General features: G+C 40.3%; 1 protein-coding gene across 9 annotated transcripts in view; it reads left to right on the top strand.

Annotated features, from left to right (window-relative positions):
• The window catches only part of FYB2 (FYN binding protein 2), a 117,131-nt gene that overhangs the window by 39,992 nt on the left and 50,130 nt on the right, over nucleotides 1–27,009 (top strand). For 7 of the 9 annotated variants that reach the window (XR_011503371.1, XR_011503372.1, XM_044770877.2 and 4 more), the window contains exon 5: nucleotides 20,173–20,273. The exons of the other annotated variants lie outside the window; for them this stretch is intronic. Coding sequence is in view for 5 of the 7 variants with exons in the window: in XM_044770877.2 (XP_044626812.2) it covers nucleotides 20,173–20,273 (101 nt within the window). In the remaining 2 variants the exon portion in view is untranslated. The remainder of the gene's footprint in view (nucleotides 1–20,172; nucleotides 20,274–27,009) is intronic. 9 annotated transcript variants of the gene reach the window in all.

Consider the following 27,009-nt stretch of genomic DNA (forward strand, 5'->3'; position numbering starts at 1 on the left):
CATCCATGTTGTTGCAAACAGCAGGATTTCCTTCTTTCTCATGGCTGAGTAATATTCCATTGTGTATTATACCACATCTTCTTTATCCATTCATCTGTTGACAAACACTTAGGTTGTTTCCATATCTTGGCTATTGTGAATAATACTGCAATAAACATGAGAATGCAGATAGTTCTTTGAGATACTGATTTCAATTCCTTTGAATATACACCCAGGAGCAGGATTGCTGGATCATATGGTAGTTCAATTTTTAATTTTTTGAGGAAGCACCATACTGTTTTCCATTATGGCTGTACCAACAGGGATGCCCAAACTACTTTGACTATACCACCTCACCTCCCTCACAAAGATTTCCTGTTCTCAAGAAGGTCAGTCTTAGAAGGAGAACCAAACATAAAAATACATAATCATATTACTTATTCATTCATCAAATGTTTATAATGGTAGAGAGTGTTAAGTTTTGTAATAGAGGGAGGTACAAGATTCAGAGGTTGCACAAATGAGGGAGTGGTCGCTTTCTCTTGGGAGAATCAGGAAAGTCTTTATACAAGATGTATCACTTATCTATTGCTACAGTAATACTACATAATAAAAGACAATAAAGCTTCAGTGGCAAATACCATGAATGTGGGGTTCAGATGATCAGGGCAGCTCTCAGCTGGGCTTGCTCATATGTGTGCAGTCAACTGTGGACTATATAGACAGCTTTGCTGATATTGGCTGGGGTTCTTTGCATGTTTGGGGGTCAGCTTGCTGTTGACTGATATGGGATTGCCTTGAGTGGGATGACTGAGGCAACCTGACTCAGCACAGTCCATCATGTACCAGCAAGCTAGCCCAGGAACGTTCTCCTAGCAGTCACAGCGGACAAGCAAGTTAAGCCCAATTGCAGAAGATATTTGCAAACCACGTATCCAATAAGAGGTGGATATCCAAAATATATAAAGAATTCATACAACTCAATAAAAAACCAGAATACCTGATCAAAAGATGGACAAAAGATATGAACATTTTTCCACAGAAGATATTCAGATGGCCAACAGGCACATGAAAAGATGTTCAATGTCACTAATTATTAGGGAAATGCAAATCAAAACCACAATGAGATATCACCTCATGCCTGTCAGAATGTCTATTATTAAAAAGGTAAGAAATAACAAGTGTTGGAGTGGATGCGGAGAAAAAGGAACCCTTGTACACTGCTGGTGGGAATGTAAATTGTTGCATCCATTATGGAAAACAGCATGGAGATTCCACAAAAAATTAAAAATAGAAATGCCACATGACCCAGCTATTCCATTTATGGTTATCTATGCAAAGAACATGAAAACACTAATTTGAAAAGATATATGCACCCCTATGTTCATTGCAGCATTATTCACAATAGCCAAGCCTTGGAAGCAATCTAAGTGTCCATCAATGGATGAATGGATAAAGAAGATGTGGTATATAAATACAATGGAATACCACTCAGTTGAAAAAAAAAAAAAAGATGAAATCTTGCCATTTGCAACAATATGGATAGAACTTGAGGGTATTATGCTAAGTGAAATAAGTCAGATGGAGAAAGACAATTACGGTATGACTTCACTCATGTGTGGAAGACTAACAAACAAACACATAGAAACGGAGAACAGATTGGTGATTACCAGAGGAGAAGAGGGTGGCAGGAGGGCAAAAGGGGGAGATGGGGACATGTGTACAGTGATAGGTGGAAACTCGACTTTTGTGGTGAGCACAATGCAGTCTATACAGAAGTTGAAATACAATGATGTACACCTGAAATTTGTGTAATGTTATAAACCAATGTGACCTCAAAAAAAAAAAAGCCAAATTGCATAAGCACATTTCAAGTCTCTGCTGTATTGTGTTTGCTAACATCTGTTGGTCAAAGCAAGTCACGTGGCCAAGCCCAGAGTCAGAGGGGGAGGGCACCAAAAATTTATGTGGCAAAGGGTCGGGATCAGGAAGAGGTGAAGAATAGGGACATTAATCCGTTCAACCTATCACTGAAGAGGAAACATTTGAAATGAGAGTGGAGGGAAACATTTGCCGGATAACATGGGAAGCGGCACTGCAGGCACAGGCAGGAGATGTGAAGTGACATGTCTTATCTGTGGAAACCAGAAATAATTGAGGAGAATTACAGCGTAGAAAGTATAGTAAGGAATGGAAAGAAATGGGATTGCAGACGTAGACAGAAACCGATTCACGGAGGATCTTGTCCACCAAGGAAGAGATAAGAAAATCCTGTTCAACAAGGAGCTGACTGTGTGGTGCCAGACATGGCTTGCGAGCTCCAGGAACTCCTATCTCTCTTGTCTATTTGAAAGAGTTAAATGCCAGTGCAAGGTAGGTCAGTGGAGCTGCATTCTACGTGCATTTATGTGAACAAGACAATTTAGACAGCTCAGGTGATGATTTGCACTATTTATTCATTGAACATGGGCTCCAGTGTGATGGTTTGCGGGGACAGTGCAACTGCTGTGCTCTGAGTTGGTCTTGGTCCCCTCATGCCTCACATCCTGTGAGCATCTCAGAGTGAGTGTGAGTGTGCTATGATTGTAGTGTTTAGCTGGATATACATTTGTCCTACAGCTTAGCTCTAAACTAAGCCAACTTCTTCTCTGGTATTCTAATCAAAGACACAGGAACTCTTTTCAACGTGGGGGACAAAGTTGCTGTGATGGGCAAGTATTGGGAAACAGTAGCCTCTAGTGTGACAACTTCTCCCTAAGGGATTTACAAAGGAAATTTGATGATTCTGCCCTCTCACACTGATTTTAGAACCTAACTGTCATTGAAATGAGGTTCATTGTCCCTCAATTATGATATGGGCCATAGTGTTGCAAGAATGCAAAGGAAAAGAGATGAAGAGGGAGCAAGATAATCAGGGGAAGCCTCATAGAAGACGAAAGAACTTGAGATGCATTCTGCATGATGGGTCATAATTGAATAGGCTTACTTACTTGTTCCCTCTTGTGAGACTGTAATGTGGGTGAGAGCAGGGTATGGTTCCCAGAAATAACCACATTCCTAACTTGTACAGTCATGTGCCACACAACAACATTCGGTCAATGACGGACCACATATACAACAGTTGTCCCATAAGGTTCACACCACATAGCCTAGGCGTGTAGTAGGCTACACCATCTAGGTTTGTGTGAGCACACTCTGTGATGTTTGCACAACGATGAAATCACCTAATGACGCATTTCTCAAACATATCCCCATCGCTTAGCGACACGTGACCATAGTTGGTTAGTGGATGAATGGATGCATGGAAAGATGGATGGATGGATGGACCATTGGATATTCACTATAAAGATAAAGTATGATTGAAAGCAAGGCAGTGGTAATAAGGAGTAGGAAATAAGCAGACAAAAAAGTATTCTGATGTACAAAATAAGAGACAGGATTGGATCCTAAAGTGCATTAAGTGCCATGCTAAGGAGTTGGGACTTTATCTTGTCAACAATAAGTTAGTTTGAACAAGTAAATGCCCTGATGCTGAGCAGCCTTAGATACAACTTCCATGAGAACTGGCACTTGTTTGGGAAGAACATCTTCCATGTTCATGGTATTATCTTCAATACAGATACTAGATTAGAAATAGAAGGTAAGATCTCATTACTGGAATGGGACCTGGTGATTATCTGATGCAGTCAGGCCATATAGCATAGTGTCAACAAAAGCCTATGTTTTTTAATCCAAGCTCTACCACTTAACACCTGTCTAACCTCAGAGACGTGACTTACCCTCTACAAACCTGTCTCTACTTTTGTAAAGTGGGATATTGATAGAGTTGTGGTGAGGGTTAAATGAAACAATGATTGTAAAGTGTTTAGCACAGTGCCTAGCATCTAGAGAGTGTTCAGCAAGGACTGCTTAGCTATTATATAACCTCCCACCAAGGGCAGGAATCCTTGATTGAAACATTAGTCTCTTCAAAAATCCGTTGATGGGGAGCTCATTACCCAGAGTCCACTGTTTTTCTTTGTGGGGGCAGATTTTATTCATTCAATACATATTTGTTGATCATCTACCATATGCCAAGTGCTCTTATATACGTTAAGAAGTGTACAAAGTAGACAAACATATTTACCTGTATGCTTACATTCTTGTTTGTTTGTTTTCCCAAAAGTCCTTCAAGTTAAGCTAGAAAAAAAAGTGAGCTCCCTACCCTAGATTCCCAACCAGCTGTCCAAGGTCTGCTTGCTGGTACAATAGACATTCTCTTTACTTCTTCTTTACATGATAGTTCTTAAGACATCTAAGGACTACGTTCTTCTCTAAACTGAAACTCACCATTCACAAAACAGTAGTCTTTGTAGTTTAGCTGTGTTTCTATAGATATATATTTTAATCATCTTAAAGGAACTCAGTGCATTTACAATAGCCATTTTCATTTCTGAGCTTCTTCATATTGTGCGTTAAATATGAGAAGCAGCATTGGGTAATGGAACAAGCACATGTCTGCACTCAGATTAGCATAGTTTTAACCCCTCCTCTATACATTAGATAAGTCATTTAACAGCTCGGAGCTTTGACATACACATCTGTAAAGTGGACCCAATAATATTTACTCCATTGTGTTGTCATGAAGACTAAATGCGATAAATTATATAAAGCACAGAGTACAGAGAATATGCTCAGTGAGTCTTACTTTCCTCAACCCTTGGCCTCTCTATCCCTTGTCATCTCTGGAGTATTAGTATCTCCTCAGTTTCGAACAGTGAAAGGACTCTTTGGAGATTATTCTTTGTCATCACTCTCTCGTGCAAACCAAGCTGGCTGGCATCCTTCTTGAATAAACAGCCCTTATTTGTGTGAGCAAAGCAGGTTAGTCCCAGGGCAGGAGTCAGCGTTGGATCTTTGTCAGTCCTTAGCATAGTTAGCTAATATTTTATTCATTAGCTATAAATATGGCTTTTCTCCCATTAAGAAGTGTCAGAAGTTAGTTCTGACTCAGGGAATCTCTGACTCAGACTCTAAGGAAGGAAGAGGCTGTTTATTTCAGGAGTAGAAAAGATTCAGGCAGTGTAATGTTTCTCAGATGAGGGTCTTTGGGTGGATCCAGGAGTCCATCATTTTCTCTCCTGAACTTTTGTTTTTGGTGAGGAAGATTGGCCCTGAGCTAATTCCTGTTGTCAGTCTTCCTTTTCTTGTTTGAGGAAGATCTGCCCTGAGCTAACATCTGTGCCCATCTTCCTCCATTTTGTATGTGGGATGCCACCACAGCATGTCTTGACGAGTGGTGTAGGTCCACGCCTGGGATCTGACCTGCAAACCTGAGCCGCCAAAGTGGAGGGTGCCAAACCCAACCACTGTGCCACTTGGCCGATCCCTCTCCTGAACTTTTTAATTTTGTGTTTTCATTTTGGTGATAGTCTTTAAAAGATAATATAAGCCTGTTTTGAATCTGGATGACCTCTTTCAATCTAATACTTTGGAACATGCCTTTGCATTTGTGTTTTTGGTGTTTTTTACCCTACGCAGAGCAGGGCACACAAATACCCCTGGGCCTGGGCAGAATATGTGACCGTGTCTAGGGCCTGTATTAGGCAACTGGGAAGAGTGGATCCTGTGAAATTGGAGAATAAATGCCTGACCTGAGGCTTTCAAGTAAAATAATGATAATAACAGAAAGATGACACTGTGGCCAAATGAAATGCATCTATAGTCCTTATTTGGATTGTGGTAAGCGCTATAAAAATTTTTCAAAAAGTATTAAGACAGTAACTAGGGATTGGTGGTAACATTTGGGTTGAGACCTGAATGGTGAGGACTCAGCCATGGAAAGTCTAGGAGAAGAACATTCCAGGAGAGGGAACAGCTGGTGCAAACTCTCAAGGGAGAACCACCTTCCACGTGTTTAAAGACCCAGAAAGGAGGGGAGCGCAGCTAAACCACAGTGTGCTAGGGGAATGGTGGTGCTGATTCCTGTGAGCCATGGATGAATCTGGATTTTGCTCTGAATGCATTGGGAATCCGTAGGAGAGTGTTAAGCCAGGCAGTTACAAGAGCCGACATTTATTTTGTAAAGATCACTCTAGATGCTGTATAAATAATAAATTTAGTGGGGAAACAGGTGGAAACAGGAAGATAGCCTAGGAAGCCATTGCAATAACAACAAAACAATGACAATACATTGAAAATAGCAATCGACACTTATGTAGTGTCTGTTCTAAGTACATATATGATTCCGTTTATGACAATCTTAGGAAGTAGATGAAGATATCTCATGTTATAGATGAGGCAACTGAGTCTCAGAGAGGTTGCATAACTTGACATAGACAAGGTAGTAGAAATGGAGATAAAAGAATGAATGGATTCAAGTTATGTTTTGGAGGAAAGCCAGCAATCACTGGATCAGCTGCGCAGAGTGAGATGTGAGTGAGGGCAAGAGAGGAATCGAGGACAACTCCTAGGTGCCTTGCTGTTTCCATCAGTGTTGATGTTAACATATGTGGAGTGCTTGGCACATTATCAGTGCTCAGGACAAGACTGACCCTTCCTGAAAGCTATTTGGGGTTGATTTTCACATAAGAAACAAAACAAGCATGTGATTTTGCCTTTGCACATGTGAGACCAGAGCCTTTAAAGGCTAGTTTTTAAATTGTTTGCAACTAATGGCGCTCTTTCCTGAATGGATGCATTTTAACTAATTAAGATAGTATAGACCTGCTCTGATTGACCAACAGGAAACCAGGGTCCTCGTAATGATATCTGGAAGATGAGAGTGCGCCCCAAGATCCCAGAGTGCTAAATCAAGTTGCTAGAGAGCAAGAAAGAAGAGAAGGAAATTTTTTAAGCCTGTGCCTTGTGAGGTTTTAGATGTAGAACGTTCAGGTGGCTTCAGCTCAAGCCACTTCATTAACTTCCTATTATCCTTTTTAATTGGGCTTCAGAGACACAACAAGCCCACTGTTTGGCCTGTCTTTCACAAGGGCAATCGTGGTAGGAGCAGTGGATTTACTTAGGGGTTCTGTCTTTTTTCATATTTTCAAGTATTCCTCCTTTAAAAAAAATCATCTAGAGATTCTATTTACTGAACACTTTCCATAGACAAAGCCTTCTGCCCGATACTTATGTCCACTCTCTCATTTTAAAACTCCCAACTACAACCACCCCATGAAGCAAGTGGTTCGCGGACTCTGACCAGAGTGAAGTTGAGTAATCCAGGGTGAAGCCACTGGATCGGCAGCACCAGCGTTTGACCTTGTCAGCCTGGCTCCAGAGCACAGCCTCTCAGCCACCACGCCCAGGCTGCCTTACTGTGGATTCACATGGGATCGTTGCCTATGATAAAAGAGGGCAAGGTTTAAAAGACTCATGGCCTGCTCTACAAATTGAGCCTGGACGTTCTCCAGGCAGGTGTTCTTGAACGCCTACCTCAGGGTTTCATTTTCTGTCTGCAGAAAGATCTACATAAGGGAAGCTGGCCGGGGTGGAGCTAAAGTATGAAAGCATTTGGAGCCAAGCCTTGCTGCCTCTCTTTAGTGGCGTTCTAATGATATGCTGGGAAAAGTCATGATTTAGGAAGAAATCAGACAAGTTGCAGACTTGAAGCCTATTTTGGTACATAGGTATATTCAGAAAGGTTGAATGGAAACTAATCTTTGAGTGTGGCCACGTGCTGGGCATTGCTTAGCCCTTTGCATCAGCTAGGCTCATTTTAGCCCCACACCCATTCAGGAGGGCAGAATTTCCTCTTTTGTAGATGAAAACTCAGGGCTCAGAGACGTTTCGTGACTTGCCCTGAAGTACCAGGTAACACAGAGCTTATCCATGATAGGAGCTCAGGGCTGTATGTGTATGAAGACTTTCAGCTACGCTATCCTGTCTCAGAATTCTTCCAACAGAAAGGATTTGGGGAGATCTCTATTAGACCGTAAACCCCATGGGAGGAGGGATCATCTGTCTTTTTCACCTTTGTTTCCCCAGGAAGTAGATATGCAAGTCATTATTTAGTGACTAAGTAAGTAATGGACCAATGGAGAGACGGATAAACAGATGAATGGGGAGAAGGATGGACACATAGAATATTACCTCCCGGGAACTTTTACGTAATTAAGGAAAACATTCCAAGACTCTGTTATCTGTCTATTTTGCGTTGATTTGCATATACGATATCATATCCTTCTAACAATAAGCAAAGCTAAATAGTTAGAACAATCTGAGCTGATCAGTTGCCCTTGCGTATTACATAAAGGCTCCTGCCATGTGAAGTTACGGACCCACATGGACTCCTCTTTCCTGTGCTTCTTAGTCCAGCGTCCAGCAAGTGATGCTCTGCCAAGAAGCTTGTCCTTCTTATTTTAGCCTCCACGGAAGGCGCTCTCCTCTCTTCCCCTTCTTCTGTGGACCCTTTACACTTTGAATTAAATATTTATTTAATCAAAATAATCATGGAGCACGTTGCCTTCATTTTACATTTAGAATAAAATTCAAAACTCCCAGACTCTTTGCCAGAACCAAGAAAGTCCCGTATCTCCTGGCCGCTCTCTCCTCCTCTCCCAGCCCCTTCTTTCCCTCGTTCGCTGTTGTTAGTCCGCTGACTGGCCTTTTGGCTTCTCTTCAAACACAGCCAGCATGTTCTTACCAAGCGGAAATACTTGCTTTTCTCTGTGTGTAGAATGGTCTTCTCCTAGAACTTCACCTGATGGCTCCTTCTCATGCAGGATCCATTCATTCGTTCGTTCATTCATTCATTCATTCATTCAGTGAATATTTATTGAGCCCCAAGTATGTACAGACATTGTTCTAGATGCTGGTAGTGCAACAGATAACAAAACAAAGTCTCTGCCCTCATGGAGTATACATTTTAATTGGGAAGAAAGACAAACAAGCAAATAATGATGTCAGGTAAGGTAATGGTAAATGCTTCAATGTTGGCCTCCCTGACTTTAGCTCATGCTTCCTCTTCCAAGATACCGTCTACTCCATATATAAGCCTACTTTCTTCTCCTGTTAGTGTTTATTAATGCTTCAAATGATAATATTTATTCTACTTGTTTATTTTCGATTATTATTCTAGACCATAAGAGTCTTGGGTTCAAGGATCTTGTCTATTATTTGCTTTTCTATTCTAGAACAGTGCCTGGCACAGAGAAGGAGCTCAATGAAAAAAATTAATGATGTGACATCATCTACCTGTCCTTCTAGGGCTTTCCAGTATTTCTGCAAGCAAAAGAGAAGGATCCAAGTGTCTGGGAACCTGTAATGTGCCAGGCCCTGTATTAGTCATTGGAGACATAGCAGTGAGTGAGAGACAAGATTCCAGAGCAAGACACAAAATTGAACTAAAGAAAGTAATAATGAAATCATTTAAAGATTATGGCAACTACAAAGAATGGTATAAAGCAGAGGATTATGGTAGTTAGAAATAGGTGGAGAGGAGGGCTACTTGGAAAAGGTAGCAACAGAAAGATGTTCTTGAAGGGTCGTCTAAGGTGAGACCTCATTGTTGAGAAGGAGCTGGCCACACAGCATTCATTCCAGGCAGCAGGAACAGCATTTGCAAAGTCCTCAAGGAGAAAGAGAGTATGGCATCCTTGCAAAACAGAAAGGAGGCTAGCGTAGTTAGAGTGTAAAGAGAAAGGAAGGTTTTTTTGGGTTTTTTGGTTTTTTTGCTGTGGAAGATTTGTCCTGAACTAAATCCATGCCAATCTTCCTCCATTTTTAATACATGGGCCGCTAGCACAGCACAGTCATTAACAGAGCGGTATAGGTCTGTACCTGGGAACTGAATCCGGGCCGCCAAAGTGGAGCATGTGGAACTCAATCACTAAACCATCAGGGTCAGCCCAGGAAGTTGTTTTTAATTAAGAATCCTAGTAAGCCCCTGGAGAGTCTGAAGCCAGACTGTGACGAGATCTAAATTATCTTTCTGAAAGATAGCCCTTGCTGCTGTGTGGAGAATAGATGGTAGAAGGACAAGGGAGAATGTCACTTAATCAGTGTGTTACAGAATAAGTAGGAGTTTGTGATGAGGACTTTGGTGGTGAGGATATTTCAAGCAGAGGAACCACATATACAAAAGCCCAGAGGCAGGAAACATGGTGGGTAATCTGATGTGATTGGCATGTGGGGGGGCAAGAGTGTGCGCAGGGCAGTGAAACACATCATAATAGTTCAACAGATGTGGGCTGAATAACAGAATGGACTCAGACGGTACTTTAGCTTGAGACTCCCTTATATACAGTCTGTGCTTGTTATTTTCCAGTTTCCTGGGTGGACCTCACCTCCCTGTCTAAATTATAAATTCTTCGAAAGCAGAGAGAGGATCTAAAACGTCTTTTGTTACCAGCTGTGTAACTGAAGCTTGTTTAAGCTGAGTGGCGTAGCGATATCTACAATCAGAAGATGCAGAGAGTGTGTTATAAGGGGTTAAGAGCATAGACTTTTGGGTCAGATAGCCTTGGAGTCACATTTTGAGCTACACAGGCTAGCTGTGTGATCTTAGAAAAATTATTCAATATCTCTGGGCCTCCCATTTCCTCATATACCAAATGGTGAAATCAATAAATTCTACCTCCTGGGGTTGCCGTAAGGATTGAGATAAATGTCTACAATTCCAAAGTGCCCAGCAATGCCAAAATGCTTGATAAACAGCAGTGGGCTGTAGTTTGCTTGTAGGAGCAGGGTCTGTCCAGCACTATGGGCAGTGGCCTGGGCATCAGGACTCCCAGGAAAGCCTGCCACTAGCTCAGAGGGTGACCTCACCTCCCTCTTTGTAAAACAGACGGGGGTGGATCTTAGGACCCACCTCAAAGCAGACACCCTGAAATTTGAAATGCAGACACTTGAAAAGTTGACCTTAATGATGAAAAGGAAGGCTTGAGGTCATTTTGTTTCATGCTATGAGAGTTGCCACTGGATTATTAAGAACCTGCGTTAGCGGTTGCATTAGTAGAAGTCACTGCTTTCACAGAGCCATTCCTAAGTTCACCAGTGGTTTCACTGATTCTGCCTTGACCTCAAAATTTGCTCCTGTTAGTGCTGTTTAGTTGATTCCAACTCCTGGCACCCCTGCGTGCAGCAGGGCAGAACCTTGCCCAGTCTTTTTGCACCATCCTCTCCCCTTCTGGCACTGTCTCAGACAATACTTTGCTGCTATTCATAGAGTTTTTATGGACAATTTTTTTGGAAGTGGGTGGCCATGTCTTTCTTTCTAGTCTGTCTATTCAGGAAGCTCCACTGGAACCTGTCCACCATGGGTGACCCTGCTGGTATTTGAAATAGCGGTGGCAGAGCTTTCAGCATCACAGCAACGCACAGTCGCTGGAGGATGACAACTGACAGATGGGTGGCATGGTTCCCTGACTGGGAAACAAACCTGGCTGCGGTGATGAGAGCCAATTCTTAACGACCAGACCACCAGGGCTGGCTAACCTCAAGATACAGGTTAAGGATACTATTCTTATTTCATAGGTGATAATGTCAAGCACAGAGAAGTATAGTACCTTCCCTGTCACATTTTCCCCATATAAATAACTAATATAGAGAAGAACTGATCTGTGAAACCATTGGATCAGGCTAACAAAATCTTGAAAAATATCATCCAAAACCCGCTCGTAAGCTCAGGGACCGTCACCATCGTCCTGTGCTTCATTTTTGCATTTTCAGTTTCTCCTTGGTTCTAAAGCGACCTGTAGTTCACAGGAAAAGAGCAATGGGAATCAGCAGGAATCAGAAGGCCTGATTTCCGGACCCACCCCTGCTACTTAACAATGGCGCCATATTGGGCAAGTTACTGAATATCTCCAAGCCTCAGTTTCCTCACCTGTAAAATGCCTCAAGGTGCAACTGAGATTGTTAAATGTTATTATATAACATTAACATGAATATAGCTTGTTCAAAGAGTGGGTGAGAGCATGTGAGTTAATGAATGAGAAACCTCAGAGCTTCTCTACTTTCACATCTTCAGCACATGTGGTTGTCTCTCGTTGGGGCTTTGCTTAATAGTTTGTTCAGTCACCTGGGGCCTTCCTTGCTATTTATTCCAATGACCTCCTTCTTTGGTGACTTCCATTGTAGTGGGAGCTGCTCTGCTGTGTTTGACTTCAACTGGCACTTCCCTTTTGTGAGACAGTATATAGCATCATGATTAAGACCCCAGATTCTGGAGTCCAACACCTGGCTTCCAATCTCTGCTCTGCCACTTACTCTATGACCTTGGATTATCCCCAGTGTTCTCATCTGAATGTGGAAAGAATGATAATATCTACTTCACAGAGGCAAATGAGAATCAAATGAATTGATACATGTAATTGGGACAGTGCCTGGCACCTAGGAAGTGCTCAACAATTATTAGCTATTGTTCTTGTTTCTGTGCCTTCCTTAGGAATGAGAACAATGATTTGACAACAGGGCTTCAGAGCTAATAATATTTCAAGTGAGGCTGGGGGAGATGGCATGCTGTGTGAGGTTATGCTGCACATTAATAATGTTTACTTAGTCGTTGTCTTAGGGTTTGCCAGAGAAACAGAACCAGTAGGATATTTATATATTTGCATTTTATATATTAGATTACACACATATATATATATAATGTATCTGGTGCTTTTAATTCCTCATAATTTGTTAATTATGAGGAATGGGCTTACACTTTTATGGAGGCTGAGAAGTCCCATGATCTGCCCTCTGCAAGCTGGAGACCCAGGAAAGCCAGTGAAGTAATTCCAGGGGAGCTGATGGCATAAATCCCAGCTCAAGGGCAAGAGAAGATAAGATGAAACGTCTCAGCTCAATCAGCGAGGCAGGAAAAAGGAGTGAATTCCTTCTTCCTCCACGTTTTGTGCTATTCAGACCCTCAATGGATGATGCCCTCTCACAGTGGGGAGGGCCATCTGCCTTCTCAGTCCACTGGTTCAAATGCTAACTTCATCCAGAAACACCCTCACAGACACACCCGGAAGTGATCTTTAATCTGGATGTCCTGTGGACAGTCCAGTTTACACATAAAATTAACCATCACAGTCATCATAGTTTTGTGGCTCTTTACAGAAAGAACTGGGTTATAAATTCAAGAATTAGAAACAAATAACTACCTAGTGCCCAGGGCTGAGTGACATTGGAGGCACTGTATTTGTCATTTGTTGTTGTGGTTGTTGTAGAAGTCATGGTAGAATTAGTAAATTTATGAAACGTGGTAGTAGGATTGGGCTCACACACACATGTATTTATTATTCATACATGTGTATATATACACGTATATGTGATACAGAAAATATATGTATCATATTCAAAGATACGTATCCACAAAAGTATGTGAGTGTGTGTTGTGTAAAAATGGTGGGAGGAGGAGAGCTAGTGGTAGAGGTGGGAGAAGTAGTGGAAGTGGAAATGGTAGTACAAGTAGTAGTTGAAGTGGGTAGTAGTAGTGCGCCAAGCACTGCACTAAACACGGCATAACTGTATCATCTTGTCCTCATAAAGCAGAGGATTAAAGGAAGAATAGGCTTGGGTCCAATTCCCCTCCAAGGTCACAGCCAGGGAAAGCTGAGATTCAGCCCCACGTCCGTCTCTCTAACGCCGGTGTCTCCTTCTGACCACTCCACTCCACCGCGTCACTGACTGTTCATTTTCAACAACCATCTAATGTGTAGAAGATGGAAATTTTACTAGTTTATTAGAGAAAGCTGTCCTTTAAGATTTATCAGGTATTTTTATGAAACTGGCACAAGTGCATTTGGAGATCCATTTTAGATAGCATGGATGTCATTTTTAAAAGTCTAATCACTAACCGTTTCATTCAAGAGAAGGATTTCTTAGGGCGAAGTCCTGCGGGGAAGGTAGTCTTACAAGAAGTGTTTATTGGAAATGGGAATTTTCCCGTTTGCAACGTTGGGTAATTGCGAAGTCAGATGGTCTCATCCTCCCTGGTCACCAGGAGCCTGCAGAATGTCACCGAGAGCACCTGCTGCTAAGCTACTCCTGTTCTCCCTGTTTCCCAAACGTGCAGCCCATTGAATAAGAAGCTGGGTTTTCAACTAGGTCCACCCCCTTAATAAAATAAATACAAAAATACAGCTAAGAGTTTTGCTGTTCAAGTCTTAATCTTTCTACTTAACGCAAGTCCTTCTTTAGAATTTCCAGAACTGTCCTGCAGTGACATTTTTGACTCACCCTCATGTAGGGCAGCACAGGAGAAGATGAGAAAGGAAGTGGACCCGTCAAGCATTTCCCACGTGTTAACTCGGTTATTCCCACAGTAACCCTCCACAGTGACCTGATGAAGAAATTAAGGCTCTGAGAACCCAGACAATGGCTCAAGTCCCCACAGTCAGGGAGAGATGGACATGAAGCAGAGTACAGTGCCAAGCGCACGGGAAACCCTCAGCAAACAGTAGCTGATACTGTGACGGGTGGTCCACTGCTGGGCCAAGTGAACAGACATTTAAATGAACTGTGTGAGTCACTTCTCCAGAGTGTACGGCCTAATAATACAGAGGCTGGCGGATCATTCTCCAGAGGAGGGCTGAGGCCCGGGGATAGACATGGCAAGTGGGAACAGTCATGACGGGAGGTCATGGGCCCTCCCTTGTTTGAAAGTTTATTTTGAAGATAGGTTTCCAAGAGTCCAAACACAATTAGAAAATACCTGCTTTTGTAAATCATCTTTGACATTTGTCTTACATTTCAGAGCTGTTACTTCTTCTTGAACAGAGATAATGTTGAAGATATTATCGAGAAACATTAGTGTTTTATTATGCGGTGTTTAGGTTACTGAAGGTTTTCTATGAGAAAGTCAGAAAAGATAGAGACTTTTAAAGATAAAAGGAACTTTCCAAAAATGCAAACCTCAAAACTTATTTTTTAAAATAGTATATCTGTCGTCCAATATAATAATATTACTGGCACACTTTTGTGGACTGCCTATGTGCATGGGGCAAACCCTTCATGCAATATCCACAACATGCCTTTAAAGTAGATTTTATCATTGCTATTTTATACAGTAGGAAACTGAGGATTAAGTAGATTATAAGTATTTATCCAATACCTCATAATTAGAAAGTAGAGGAGATAGGAGTCAAATTCAGATCTGTCTGACCCCAAGTTCCTGGTCTGTTTGTATTCTCTGCTGCCTCCCGGTAACGTCTGCAGTTCTGGAAATACATGTGGAAACAAAGAAATTGAAGCATCGGGGCTGGCCCCATGGCCTCGTGCTTAAGTTCGTTGCAACTTCGGCAGCCCAAACCTAGTTCCCAGGCGCAGTCCTACACCACTCGTTGGCAGCCTAGTTGTGGTGGCGACCCACATACAAAATAGAGGAAGATTGGCACAGATGTTAGCGCAGGGCGAATCTTCCTCAGAAAAAAAAAATAGAAGAAAAAAGGAAATTGAAGCATAAATATATTTAAATCATAGAGTTATTTCTTCCCTTCAATCCAAGCTCTTTATGTTGACCCATGCTGTATTAAATCAAGTAGATCTCAGATCTGGTTTTAGTGGACCAGGGAAAAGATAAAAGACATTCAGGAGCAAAAAGGAAGGTTCAAATACATCTATAATATCTTTTTTCTCTTCTAGCATTAACGATCTGAAAGACGCCCTTTCTTTTTTTTTTTAACATTTGGTTGAAATCCTTTCTGATCACCTAAAGTCAGATATTTGTTCATTTCTGACAAAAGTAGTCCAAGAAATTGATTAGACATCTTCTTTCAACTTTTCCACACTTATTTCTCGTTAATAAAGTTAATTCACCATGGACTCGATGAGATCGTTAGGCCACTGGAGCATGAGGAACACGGCATAGTCTATAATTTAAGAAAGTTTCTCTCGACTACTTCCTGCAGGGAAGAGGGGAACAAAATAGTGAGGGGAGAAATTACTGATGCCTTAGAGTTCATAATTTTTCCTTTTCAGCAAAATGAACTATTCATATCTAAAGTCAGATATTTATTCATTTCTGACAAAAGTAGTTCAAGAAATTGATGAATCTTCTTTCAACTTTTCCACACTTGTTTCTTATTAATATTATAATTTAAAATTTTGAGTCTAAAATATTATATTTTAAACTAATATTATAGAGAAAATGATATGAGATCATATTTATTTAAATTTATTTTTAAAAATATTTTAGAGACTTGAAAATATTGTAGAGAATATGATTTAAAAAACCCTGAAAATATCCAAAATGATCAAACAAAGGAAGGAAAACAATAGAGTAGAATGTGCTTATGATATAATAATAAGTGGGGAAAAAATGAAAAGAGAATTCCAACTTTTCATTGTGTGTTCATCATTTTCAGCTTCCAAATATATCCATAAATGGAAAAAGTCAGGAAGAACACTGGAATGCTAAGCCCTCACTCGTGGCAAGGTGGGAGGGTTACGGGTGTTTTTTCTCCTCTACCATCCACGTTTGGTGTGAAGGAGTGATTTTTTCCATGTGTTGTGGGTACAGCTGATGTCTCCTTCGTTTCACTCCCCCTTCTATTTCATACCCTTTTCCCAGAGGGAACTCCTACCATGAATATCAACATGTATCCATTTAGTGTATTTCTCATACTTTAACTACAAATACATACATCTGTTAAAGATAGAATATTTTACATTTTAAAAAAAATGGCATGTTACTTTATCCTTCTGCAACTTGATTTTTTTCAAAGCTGTGTTTTCATATTTAAGTTGATGCCCGTAACTCCAGCTTATTCACTGTAATTGCAGTGTTGTGTGCGTTTCACTGCTGAACATTTCACCGTCTGTTCATGTGTTCCTCCACTGAGTGACATTTAGGTTGTTTTACGTTTTCACCTTTCAAATGATGCTGCTGTAATCATCCTCATATATTTCCAGGTGAATATAAACAAGTTTCTCTAGGGTTTTTTACTTAAAAGTAGAATTGCTAAACAATAGTAAATAAACCACTTCGGTTTTACTAGATATTAAAAAAATTACCCTCCAAAATGTGTGTGCCGATTCATACTCTCAAACCAGAAGAAGAACTCCTGTTTCTCCATATTCTTGCCAAACAAGATATTGTTTTCACACTTTAGGATTCTTGCTAAACTGACGGGTGTGAACTAAATTCTCATTGTCTTGATTTCTGATTCCCTGTTTACCTATAAACTATTCGATTTTTCTCTTCTATGATGTCTATCATATCCTTTTGTCCAATTTCCTATGGGTTTATTTGTTTTTTTCCTATTACAGGAGTTCCCAGTGGTTTGGATATTAACTCTTTCTTACGCTTTGCTGTTATGATACTCGTTGGAGGTTAATCTAGTCAAGAGAGTTTATCTATGTGGAATGCTTTTTTGCAGCTATTAAAAAAATCTTTTTTTCTCTTTTATTGTTTCAATGTGATTCATTGTAATGACAGATTTTCCGATATTGAGCCATTCTTGAAGTGTTGGAATAAATTTTAGTTGTTCTTGAGTTATTACTGATTAATTCATTTTCCAGTATCTTAAGTATTTGGGCTAAAATTATTTAAGTGAGATTTGGCTATATTTTTCTTTTATCGTTTGGTCATTTTGTGGTTTTCATATCAAAATTATACTATACTCTTAACGGAGTGGGATAGCTTTTCTTCTTTTTTCAATTCTCTGAAACCATTCATTAAAACTTGCCTATAAAACTATTTGGTGAAAGCAAAGGAGAGAGGTGGGTTGAGTGTGGAAGTGGGTGGGGGAGAGTGGGTGTGTGTAATATTGATTCAAGTCCTCTAATGGTTTATTGGCCCACCAGTCTTTCTAGTTCTTCTTTAGGCTGTGTGGTAATTTTATATTTCTCTATAAAGTTGCCAATTTGCCCTAAAATTTCAAATGTATTGGCAGAGAGCTGATCATAACATTTTCTCAGATTTCTGAAAACCCAAAACTCTCTCTAGTTTTGTCCCCTGTTTTATCTGTAATTTGAGTGTGTACGCCTGTCATGCTAAAGTAGGGTCTAATATTAACATACCTACCTGAGCTTTCTTTTGGTTAGTATCGGTTTGCATCGCTTTTTCCCTTCATTCATACGGGAGTTTTGGTTTGTCTGGCACTTTTTAGCAGCATTAGCTAGATTTTAAAAACATCAGGTCAGACACTCTCTATTTTGTTGGAGTAGGTTAGTCTATGTACATATATTGTGCTTCTCGATCTATTTGGACTTTCTCCCATTATATATTCTAAGTTTACTATGAAATTTCTTTATGTGCATTTTTTCCTCCTTTTATGCTCTCTTTTTTTAATAGTATGCTTTCTCATTGCATGGTCTCCTTCTACCAGTTGAGAAGTTAAATATTCTACTATTTCTATCCTTTTTAGTGGTTACAGTTAAATTCTGACCTCCACAATTAACAATGTTAATTAAAATCTCTATCCTTCTAAATGACGCAAAGACCTAACAATAATTCCCATAGCCCCCTCTCACTATCTCCCATATTATTATTTAATATTTTCATTCCACTTTATTGCTCAACTTCTACAAATTGGTCATTTTTTTACAGTCAGTATTTATTTAGGTTTACCAATAGCTTTATTAATTTCTTTGACCACCATTGTTTCTGATGCCCTGCTTCGTCACTAGTTCAGTTTCTCTTGATTGAATGTTTCAGCAAGCATCTGAGAGTGGTGAGAGCACGCACTTGTATTCTGAGAACATCTTTGTCCTTGTCTTTGAATAATAATTTAGCTGGAAGATAATTTTATATTGACAGATGCCTTTGCTCAGTGCTTTAAGATATTATCCACAATCCCCACCATCTAGTGTTGCTAATGAGAAGTCCATTGCCACTCTGACTGCTGTCCCTTAGTAGTCTTTTCTTTCACTCAACTTCTACATTTTTACTTTTTTGTGCTGATTTATTACATATACATATACATACTGTATAACTGTGGATTTATTGCTATTTCTTATTATCGAAGCTGCTTCAATAGAAGGACTCATGTCCCTTTTCAACTTTAGAAAAGTCTTAGCTATTATTTCAATGTTGACTCCTTCTCATCATCCTTTTTCTTTTTTCCTTCTAGAATCCCTGGTATATATACGTTGGATTCTCTCATTCTATCCTGCCTACTGTTAACTACTCTTTGAATAGTTTCCATCTCTTAACCTCTCTGTGTTACATGCCAGGGGACTTCCTCAGATCTAACTAATTCACCAGTTCTGTCTTCTGCTGTGTCTAGTGTACTTTTCAACCTCTACAGTAAGTTTTTTATTTCAAGAAATATATTTATGATTTTTATAACTTCTTTCTCCTGTCCCCAAATTGGTATGTTCTTTTTTCACACTCTTGTTTTTCCTAGTGGCTTTTATTCCTCAGTTTATTTCTTCAAACACTTAAAACATACTTATTTTAATGTCACTTTCATCTCACTGTATTATTTAATTCTCCCATCAGTTGTACCTTCTTCTACAGCAGTTCATCTCGTTGTGTGATTTGCAGCCCTTCATTAGAAGCTTGTTTTGAGTGGGAATTCTTTCCTTTGGAAACCATCCGTGTGGTGAGCTGTGGAAGCATCTATGCAGAGTGATTTCAGATCCACTTTACAAGGGGGGTTGGATTTCAAGCATCGCTTTTGGCTTTGCTTCTCTGAAATACATAGATCGTATGCGTTTAGAACCCAACCTGTACTTTGGTGCTGGTTTTCGAGTTCCTGATTTCTCAGCAGTGACTCTCTCAGCTCCAGGGGCCATAATCAGATGGCGAGTCTCCCTGCTTGTTGCCTGGGGGAGTGCACAGAGGTTTTTTAGAATTTGTTTTGCAGATGGGATGTCATTTTGTGACTCTGGACTTTATGCTGATAGCTCAGTTCCAGCTTCCCATTCAGATGAGGCCTGTGGCTCAAACTTCACTTCTGACTCAGTCGTTATAGCCCCAGCTGCCCGGTCACTAAGATCTTTCTATATCTGGTCCCAGTTTCCCTTTGAGTCCCTTGGCTGCAATTCTCACTAACATCTTTAATTGTGGGTTTCCTCTGTGTGTCTGGTACCTGGGGATTTTTACCTTATTGATTTCTAGGTGAGTTATGTGGTCTTTGTATAATTCTTTGCAGTTATATTTCATCGAGAATTGTATTTAGAGTATGGGTGGTGTACCTTCCATATCTGCTGAGGTCACCTTATTGGCCAGACACACTTATATAACTTCTCTAATGAGAAAAAAATACAAAATGTCTTAAAATATGTTTAAAGCAATTATTTTAAGTAACCTTTTTTCTCCATGCTTCTCAGTGCTGAATTTGAAGAACCGCATAATTACGAGGCAACAATTTCGTATCTGAGACACTCTAGCAACTCCATTAACCCGTGCACCGCAAAAGAAATGGCTGATTGTAAGTCTGCTGAGCCAATTAATATTATAACGCTGTGTGGAATGAAAATGTGTCAAAAACGGTATTTTTCTCCTCGCTAACTGTAAGCTTAAAAATTTACAGCCATGCTGTTTACCGTCTCATTTCTTTCTTTTTTTTTTCCTGATCTTGTCTCTTAAAAACATACTTCAATCAAGTGGGCATCAAGGCTCTCTCACAACTCCTAGTGCTGCCTTCTCTGGCCCTCGTCTCTTCTCTCGTTCCCCAATCTGCTTAGATGCTGTGCCTTTTGTAGATATGTGAGAGGGAGGGAAAAATCAAGATATGGCGATTCATTTTTCTTCCTTCTCCTCCTATGGAAACTTCATCTCTCTTCTTGTGGCGTTCTCTTGAAGTCCCCCGGTGAGTCTGTGTGTGAGGAGGGAGATAACAGACTGTGAGAAGTAGGTCCCTGTGTTTAGCAGAGGATAGGAGCAGAGATTCATTTACTGGATCTGACCACAGGTTCAGAGTTAAGTCTTGGTGCCTCTGGTATTGCCAACAAAGCTCAGACCATTCTGTGACAACAGAGACCCTCTCAGGCAAGAAAATGAAGAAGGAGGGACTCATAGCTGTTCTATAAGCTTCTATATCTTTCTTTTGCATATAGGATCAGCCCATTTCTCTACAAAAGGCATGCATATTAGTGCTCAAATAAACACTAGTATTTACTGAGCCTGTACTATGGCTTCTGTGTCATGTACCAGTTCTGTGTTAGGTCCTCTGTGTACATCCCTGCCGAAATAGCAGCGGTACTAACCCACTTTTGGAGACAGAAACTGAAGATCAGAGAGACTGAGTTGCACAAGGTCATGCAAGTAATATGTGGCAGAGCTATAATGTGAAAAGGGCTCAGATTGCCTCTAAGATCCATGCTGTTTCCTCAATTTTATGCTGCTTCTCATTCAAGGATGTTTGATATTCCTTTGGATGTTAGACATTGAAGGATGTCTAACTCCCGGAAAGAGAGTTACAGAGAAATCATCTGGTCTAACCTCTTTATTATACAGACAAGAAGCCCAAGGCTCTGGGAGAGGAGGTCATTTGCGTGGGAACACATACTTAGGAAGTTTGTGGGGTAAGAGTTAGGACCCATTGACATACCCCTCCCCTCCCCCAGGAAATAAGGTGGTGAAGGACTGCTGGAAAAACTCTCTTAGACTGGGAAACTCTATATTCTCCCATATGGCTTGTAAAATACTGGCCATAAGAAGAGTGCCGTCTCCTGCCCCATCGCCCCCAGAAGGCAGTGTCGCTCCATTCTCGGGGTGTCTGGGCCCTCGCACTGTAGCACGGCTTCTCAACTCCTAACGTTCACATGAATCACCTGGGGATCTTGTTAAAATGTAGATTCTGATTCAGTAGCTCTGGGTCAGGCCTGAGATTCTGCGTTTCTGACAAATTCCCTGGTGATGCTGATGCCGCTGGTCTGCAGACCACACTTTGAATAGAAAGGCTGTGGGCCCCACCTGGGCTACATTCCAACTACAAGCCTTTCTACAAAGATGAGGGCTCACAGGCTCAAGGAGATGCTGCAAACAGAGCCTGCACCTTCTTTCTCTGGACTACATGAGGCCCCCAGAAAGCCCTTCCTGTAAGTGGCTCCCTAAGATCATGTTTGGCTCTCTTCCCTAGGTGCTTCTTCCTCAGGACAGACTGGACTACAGGGAGAGCTATTCATGGGGGTGGCATGGATGGGGTTAGACATATGTAAGGCCCCTTGTGCTATTGGGTGAAGCTGAGGATTGAAAATGGGAAGCTGGACCAGAGGCCTGCATTTGTACTCTCCAGGCCACAAATGTTCAAGGTGGGCCTGCCAGGGGGCATCATTTGAGGTACCCAAAGAAGGACCACTAACCCAGGCTCCTCTTCAGTCTTTCACTGAGGAATTCTTTGTGTACTTCATGGACAGTGCTGCTAAGAAGGCAAGTGTTTATGATTGAAAAGAGTTCAGAAAATAAGCCACTGATGCAATTGAGAGGTAACAGAGGATAGGGCAATGGAAAGGGAGTAGGCTGGGAGAAGGGCAGGTATGGCAAGGGCTTCCCCTGCTAGAGAGGGCATCCTTGTGGGAGATAGGAATAGGCCTGCCAGGGCTGAAGAAGCTGGGGAACCATAGCCTGGGATCCAAAGGATTCTGTTATATGTCCGCACTCCTCTCCCTGCCCCTCTCTAAAGAGCCAAGATACAGTTACCCTACAAGAAAAAGAAAGGAAGGAAGTAGGCTATTTTACCCTGACTTGTCCCTGTTCATTGACTCTTCCCAGTGTCTTCCATTCTCTTTAAGCACTTACTGGTTGAATGACATCTGAACCTCACTTTCTTTATCTACAAAATGGGTATAATATCTCCTTTGTGGAGTTGTTCTGAGTGTTTGATAAAATAATACATTTCGAGTCAAGTGGAATTCTGCTTCTGGGAAGATGGAGCAGATGTACTTTTCCCTAGTCCTCCTGCTAAGGACAACTAAAATATCTGGGTGTTACATATAAAACTAACATAAGAAAACTAGAAGACTCTGAAAAGATAGAAAGAAGAAGGTAGACCAGCTAGGGACCTCAGGACCCAAGGAAGGAGAGGTAGTGAGTTCCCTGGTTTTATTCTTTCCCCATATATCCCAGACTTGGAGCTGAAGAAGGCAGTAACCCAGAAACACCAATAGGCACAGACAGGAACAGCTCCAACAAAAGGCTGCTCTTTCTAGCCAAAGGACCAGGAAAGAAAAAGCCTAGACAGACAGAAAGCCTCTAGACAACAACCATTCTACTCCAGCTAAACATCACAGAAAAAAATGTGGCTCCACCCCCACTAGCCAATGCTGAGTGGGGAGCCTGGATGTCCACCCTCATCAGGCTGCAGTGATGCACCCCAACCCCTCCGCTGCGGTGGTTTCAGAGAATGCCAAGTGGGGGGCTGAAACTTTTGTCCCTGCCAGGATTAACAAAACTTCACCTACAGTGATGGTCAGTGAAGACCACATGGGAAGCTTGGACTCCAACCCCTCACTCAGCAGTAACAAGGTGCCCCTTCCTCTCCCTGTTGGGTGGTATCAGAGGAGACTTATTGGAGAGTCAATACTTTCACAACCACCCAGCAGTAAGGCAGCCACCCTCTCCCTGTAGTATCAGCAGAGGCCACCCGGGGAACAATAACAAGCACTCCTACCCCTCCCAGCCAGGGCATTATCAGCAGGAGCCTGGCAGGGAGCTGGAGCCCCCACCCTGCCCAGTGGTGATAAGGAGCCTTTCCCTCACCTGGGGATCAGGAGGACAGAAGTGGGGACTGAGCCTTCTACCCCAGCTTGGCAAAAAGAAGGCAGTCTCCTCCCTTCTGCTTCCATGAAAAGCCACCTAAAAAAGGGGAGTTAAATAATATCCAGAGACTTATAACACAATACTCCAAATGTCCTGGTCTCAATAGACAATCACTCATCATACCAAAAATCAGGAAAGTCTCAACTTGAATGAAAACAGAGAATCAACAGATGCCAACATTAGGTGACTGAAGTGTTAGAATCTTCTGACAGAGACTTTAAAGCAGCTATTATAAAAATTCTTCCATGAGCAATTATGAACAGGATTGAAACAAATGGAGGAAAAAATAGAGTCTTATTGAAGAAATAGAATGTCTCTGCAAAAAAAATGGAAGAACAAACAAATGGAAACTTTAGAATTGAAAAATGCAGTAAGAAAAATAAAAGGCACAACAGCAGAATGGAGGGAACAGAAGAATCAGTGAACTTGAAAGAAACAATAGAAATTACCCATGTGAACAACAAGGAGAAAATAGACTTGGAAAAAAGATGAACAGAGCTTCAAGCACCTGTTGGACTATAACAGAAGTCTTAAGTTGGAGTTCTGGAAAGAGAGGAGAAAGAGGACATCCTGAAAAAGTACTTAAAGAAATGGTGCTGAAAACTTCCCAAACTTGGTAAAACATATAAAACAACAGATTCGAGAAGCCAAGCAAACTCCAAGTGGGATAAAACCCAGCACACACAAAGAAACAAAATCAAACTTCTGAAAAATAAACACAGAGTAAAAATCTTGAAAGCAGTGAGAGAGAAATGACACATTACCTATAGCTGAAAAACAATTTGAATGACAGTGGATTTCTCATCAGAAACCATGAAAGCCAGAAGGAAGCGGCACAATGTTTCCAAGTGAACAAAGAAAAGAACTATCAACCCAGAATCCTATTACCAGTGAAAATATCCTTCAAGAATGAAGGGTAAATCAAGGCATTCTCAGATGAAGGAAAACTAAGAAAATTTGTTTGCCTCATCTTAAAAGAATAGCTAAAGGAAGTTTTCTAAATAGAAAGGAAACACTAAAAGAACCTTGGAACAACCGTTCAGAAAAAGAACAGTGGAAAGAATACAAATATGAGAAAATATGATGCATCTTCCTTCTTTTGAGTTTCCTAAATTATGTTTGATGGTTGAACCAAATACTTATAACATCATCTGATATAGTTCTAAATGTAGGTAAAGGAAATATTTAAGACAATTATAAGAGGGAGGGTTAGGGACATAAAAGCAAATAGGGTTTCTACTGTTCATGTGAACTGATAAAATGTCCACACCAGTAGAGTATGAAAAGTCTTGTAAATATAATGTAATCCCTAAAGCAACTACTAGAAATGCTATACAGTGAGGTATAATTCAAAATACACAAAAAAAAACCCACAAGAGATAAATCATAAAGTATTCTAAAATGGTCAAGTAACCTATGGGAATACAAGAAAGATGAAACAGGAAAGCAAAAAACAGAGCAAACAGAAAACAAAAAATAAAGGGCAGATTTAAGCCCTAACATATCTCTAATTACACTAATTACATTAAAAGTAAATTGCCTAAAAACATCAATTAAAAGACAGAGATTGGCAGAGTGGATCAAAAAACATGAAGCAACTATATGCTGCCTAAAAGAAACTCACTTCAAATATAACAGTATAGGTAGAGCATGTAAAAAGATGGAAAACAATATATCAAATATATCACATTAATCTAAAGAAGGTAGTTGTGACTATATTAACAGGTAAAGTACACTTCAGAGCAAAGAAAATTACCAGAGACATTACATTATGTAATGATAAAAGGATCAATCCACCAAGAAGACTTAGCAATCCTAAACATGTATGCACCAAACTCCAGAGCTGCAAAATATGTGAAGCAAAAGATGAAAGGAGAAATAGACCAAAAAGCTATTACAGTTTGAGACTTTAAACTCCTCTCCCAACAATTGACAGGAAACCTAGACATGAAATCAGCAAGGATACAGGAGAATTCAACACCATCATCCAACAGGATCTAATTGACATCCATAGAACACACAAGAACAAAATACACATACCTATCAAGCGCCCACAAACATATTCCAAGATAGATCATATTCTGAGCCATAAAACAAACGTCAACAAATTTAAAAGAATTAAAATCATGCAGAGTATGTTTTCTGAGTACAATGTAATCAAACTAGAAATCAATAACCAAAAGATAACAGGAAGTGTCTCCAGACACTTAGAAACAAAACAAGACATTTCTAAATAATCATTAGGTCAAAGAGTAAGTCTTGAGGAAAATCAAAACATACATATAAACTGAATGAAAATGAAAATACAACAGATCAAAATTTGTTGGGCACACTTAAGCAATGCTGAAAGGGAAATTTGTTGCACTAAATGCTTACATTAAAAGAGAGGAAAAGCCTCAAATCTAAGATCTTATCTCAAGAACATGGAAGAAGAAGAGGAAAATAAATCCAAAGCAAGTAGAGGGAAGAAATAATAAAGATAAGAACAGAAATAAATGAAATTGAAAACAGAAAAACAGTAGAAAAAAATCAACAAAACCAAAAGCTTGTTCTTTAAAAAGAGCAATAAAATTGACAACACCTAGCAAGACTGACAAGGAAACAAAGAAATAAAACACAAATTAAAAATATCAGGAATAAAACAGAGATATCATTACAAATCTTGCAGACATCAAAAGGATAATAGGGAATAGGGGCTGGCCCAGTGGTATAATGGTTTAAGTTCGTGCATTCTGCATCATCGGCCCAGGGTTTGTGGGTTCGGATGCTGGGTGCAGGCCTACATACCATTCATCAAGCCATAAAATAGAGAAAGCTTGGCATGGATGTTAGCTCAGCAACAATCCTCCTCAAGCAAAAAAAGATAATAAGGGGGTATTATAAACAACTCTACACATATAAATTTTGACAACTTAGATTAAAATGGAACAGTTCCTCAAAAAATGCAAACTATTAAAACTCACTCAATATAAATTATTTGAATAGCCCTGTAACTATTAAGGAAATTGAATGCATAATTTTAAAACTCTCAAAAAGGTTACATCAAAGTGCAGGAAATTTCACTGGAGAATTCTACCAAATGTCTAATACAGAATTATCACCAATTCTGTACAATCTTTTCCAGAAAAATAGAAGAGGAGGAAATACTTCCTAACTCATTTTGTGAAGCTGTCATTACCCTAGTACCAAAAGCAGACAAAGACAGTAAAAACGAAGAAAACGGCAGTAATATCCTCCATGAGTATAGTCATCCAAATCCTTGACAAAATATTAGCAAATAGAATTCAGCAAAATATAAAAAGACTTATATACCATGACCAAGTGTTGTTAATTCCAGGGATGCAAAGGCTAGTTCAATATTCAAAAATCCATCAATGAAATCTACCACATTGGCAACCTAAAGA

The sequence above is a fragment of the Equus asinus genome, chromosome 5, assembly GCF_041296235.1.
Source record: "Equus asinus isolate D_3611 breed Donkey chromosome 5, EquAss-T2T_v2, whole genome shotgun sequence".
NCBI lineage: Eukaryota > Metazoa > Chordata > Mammalia > Perissodactyla > Equidae > Equus > Equus asinus.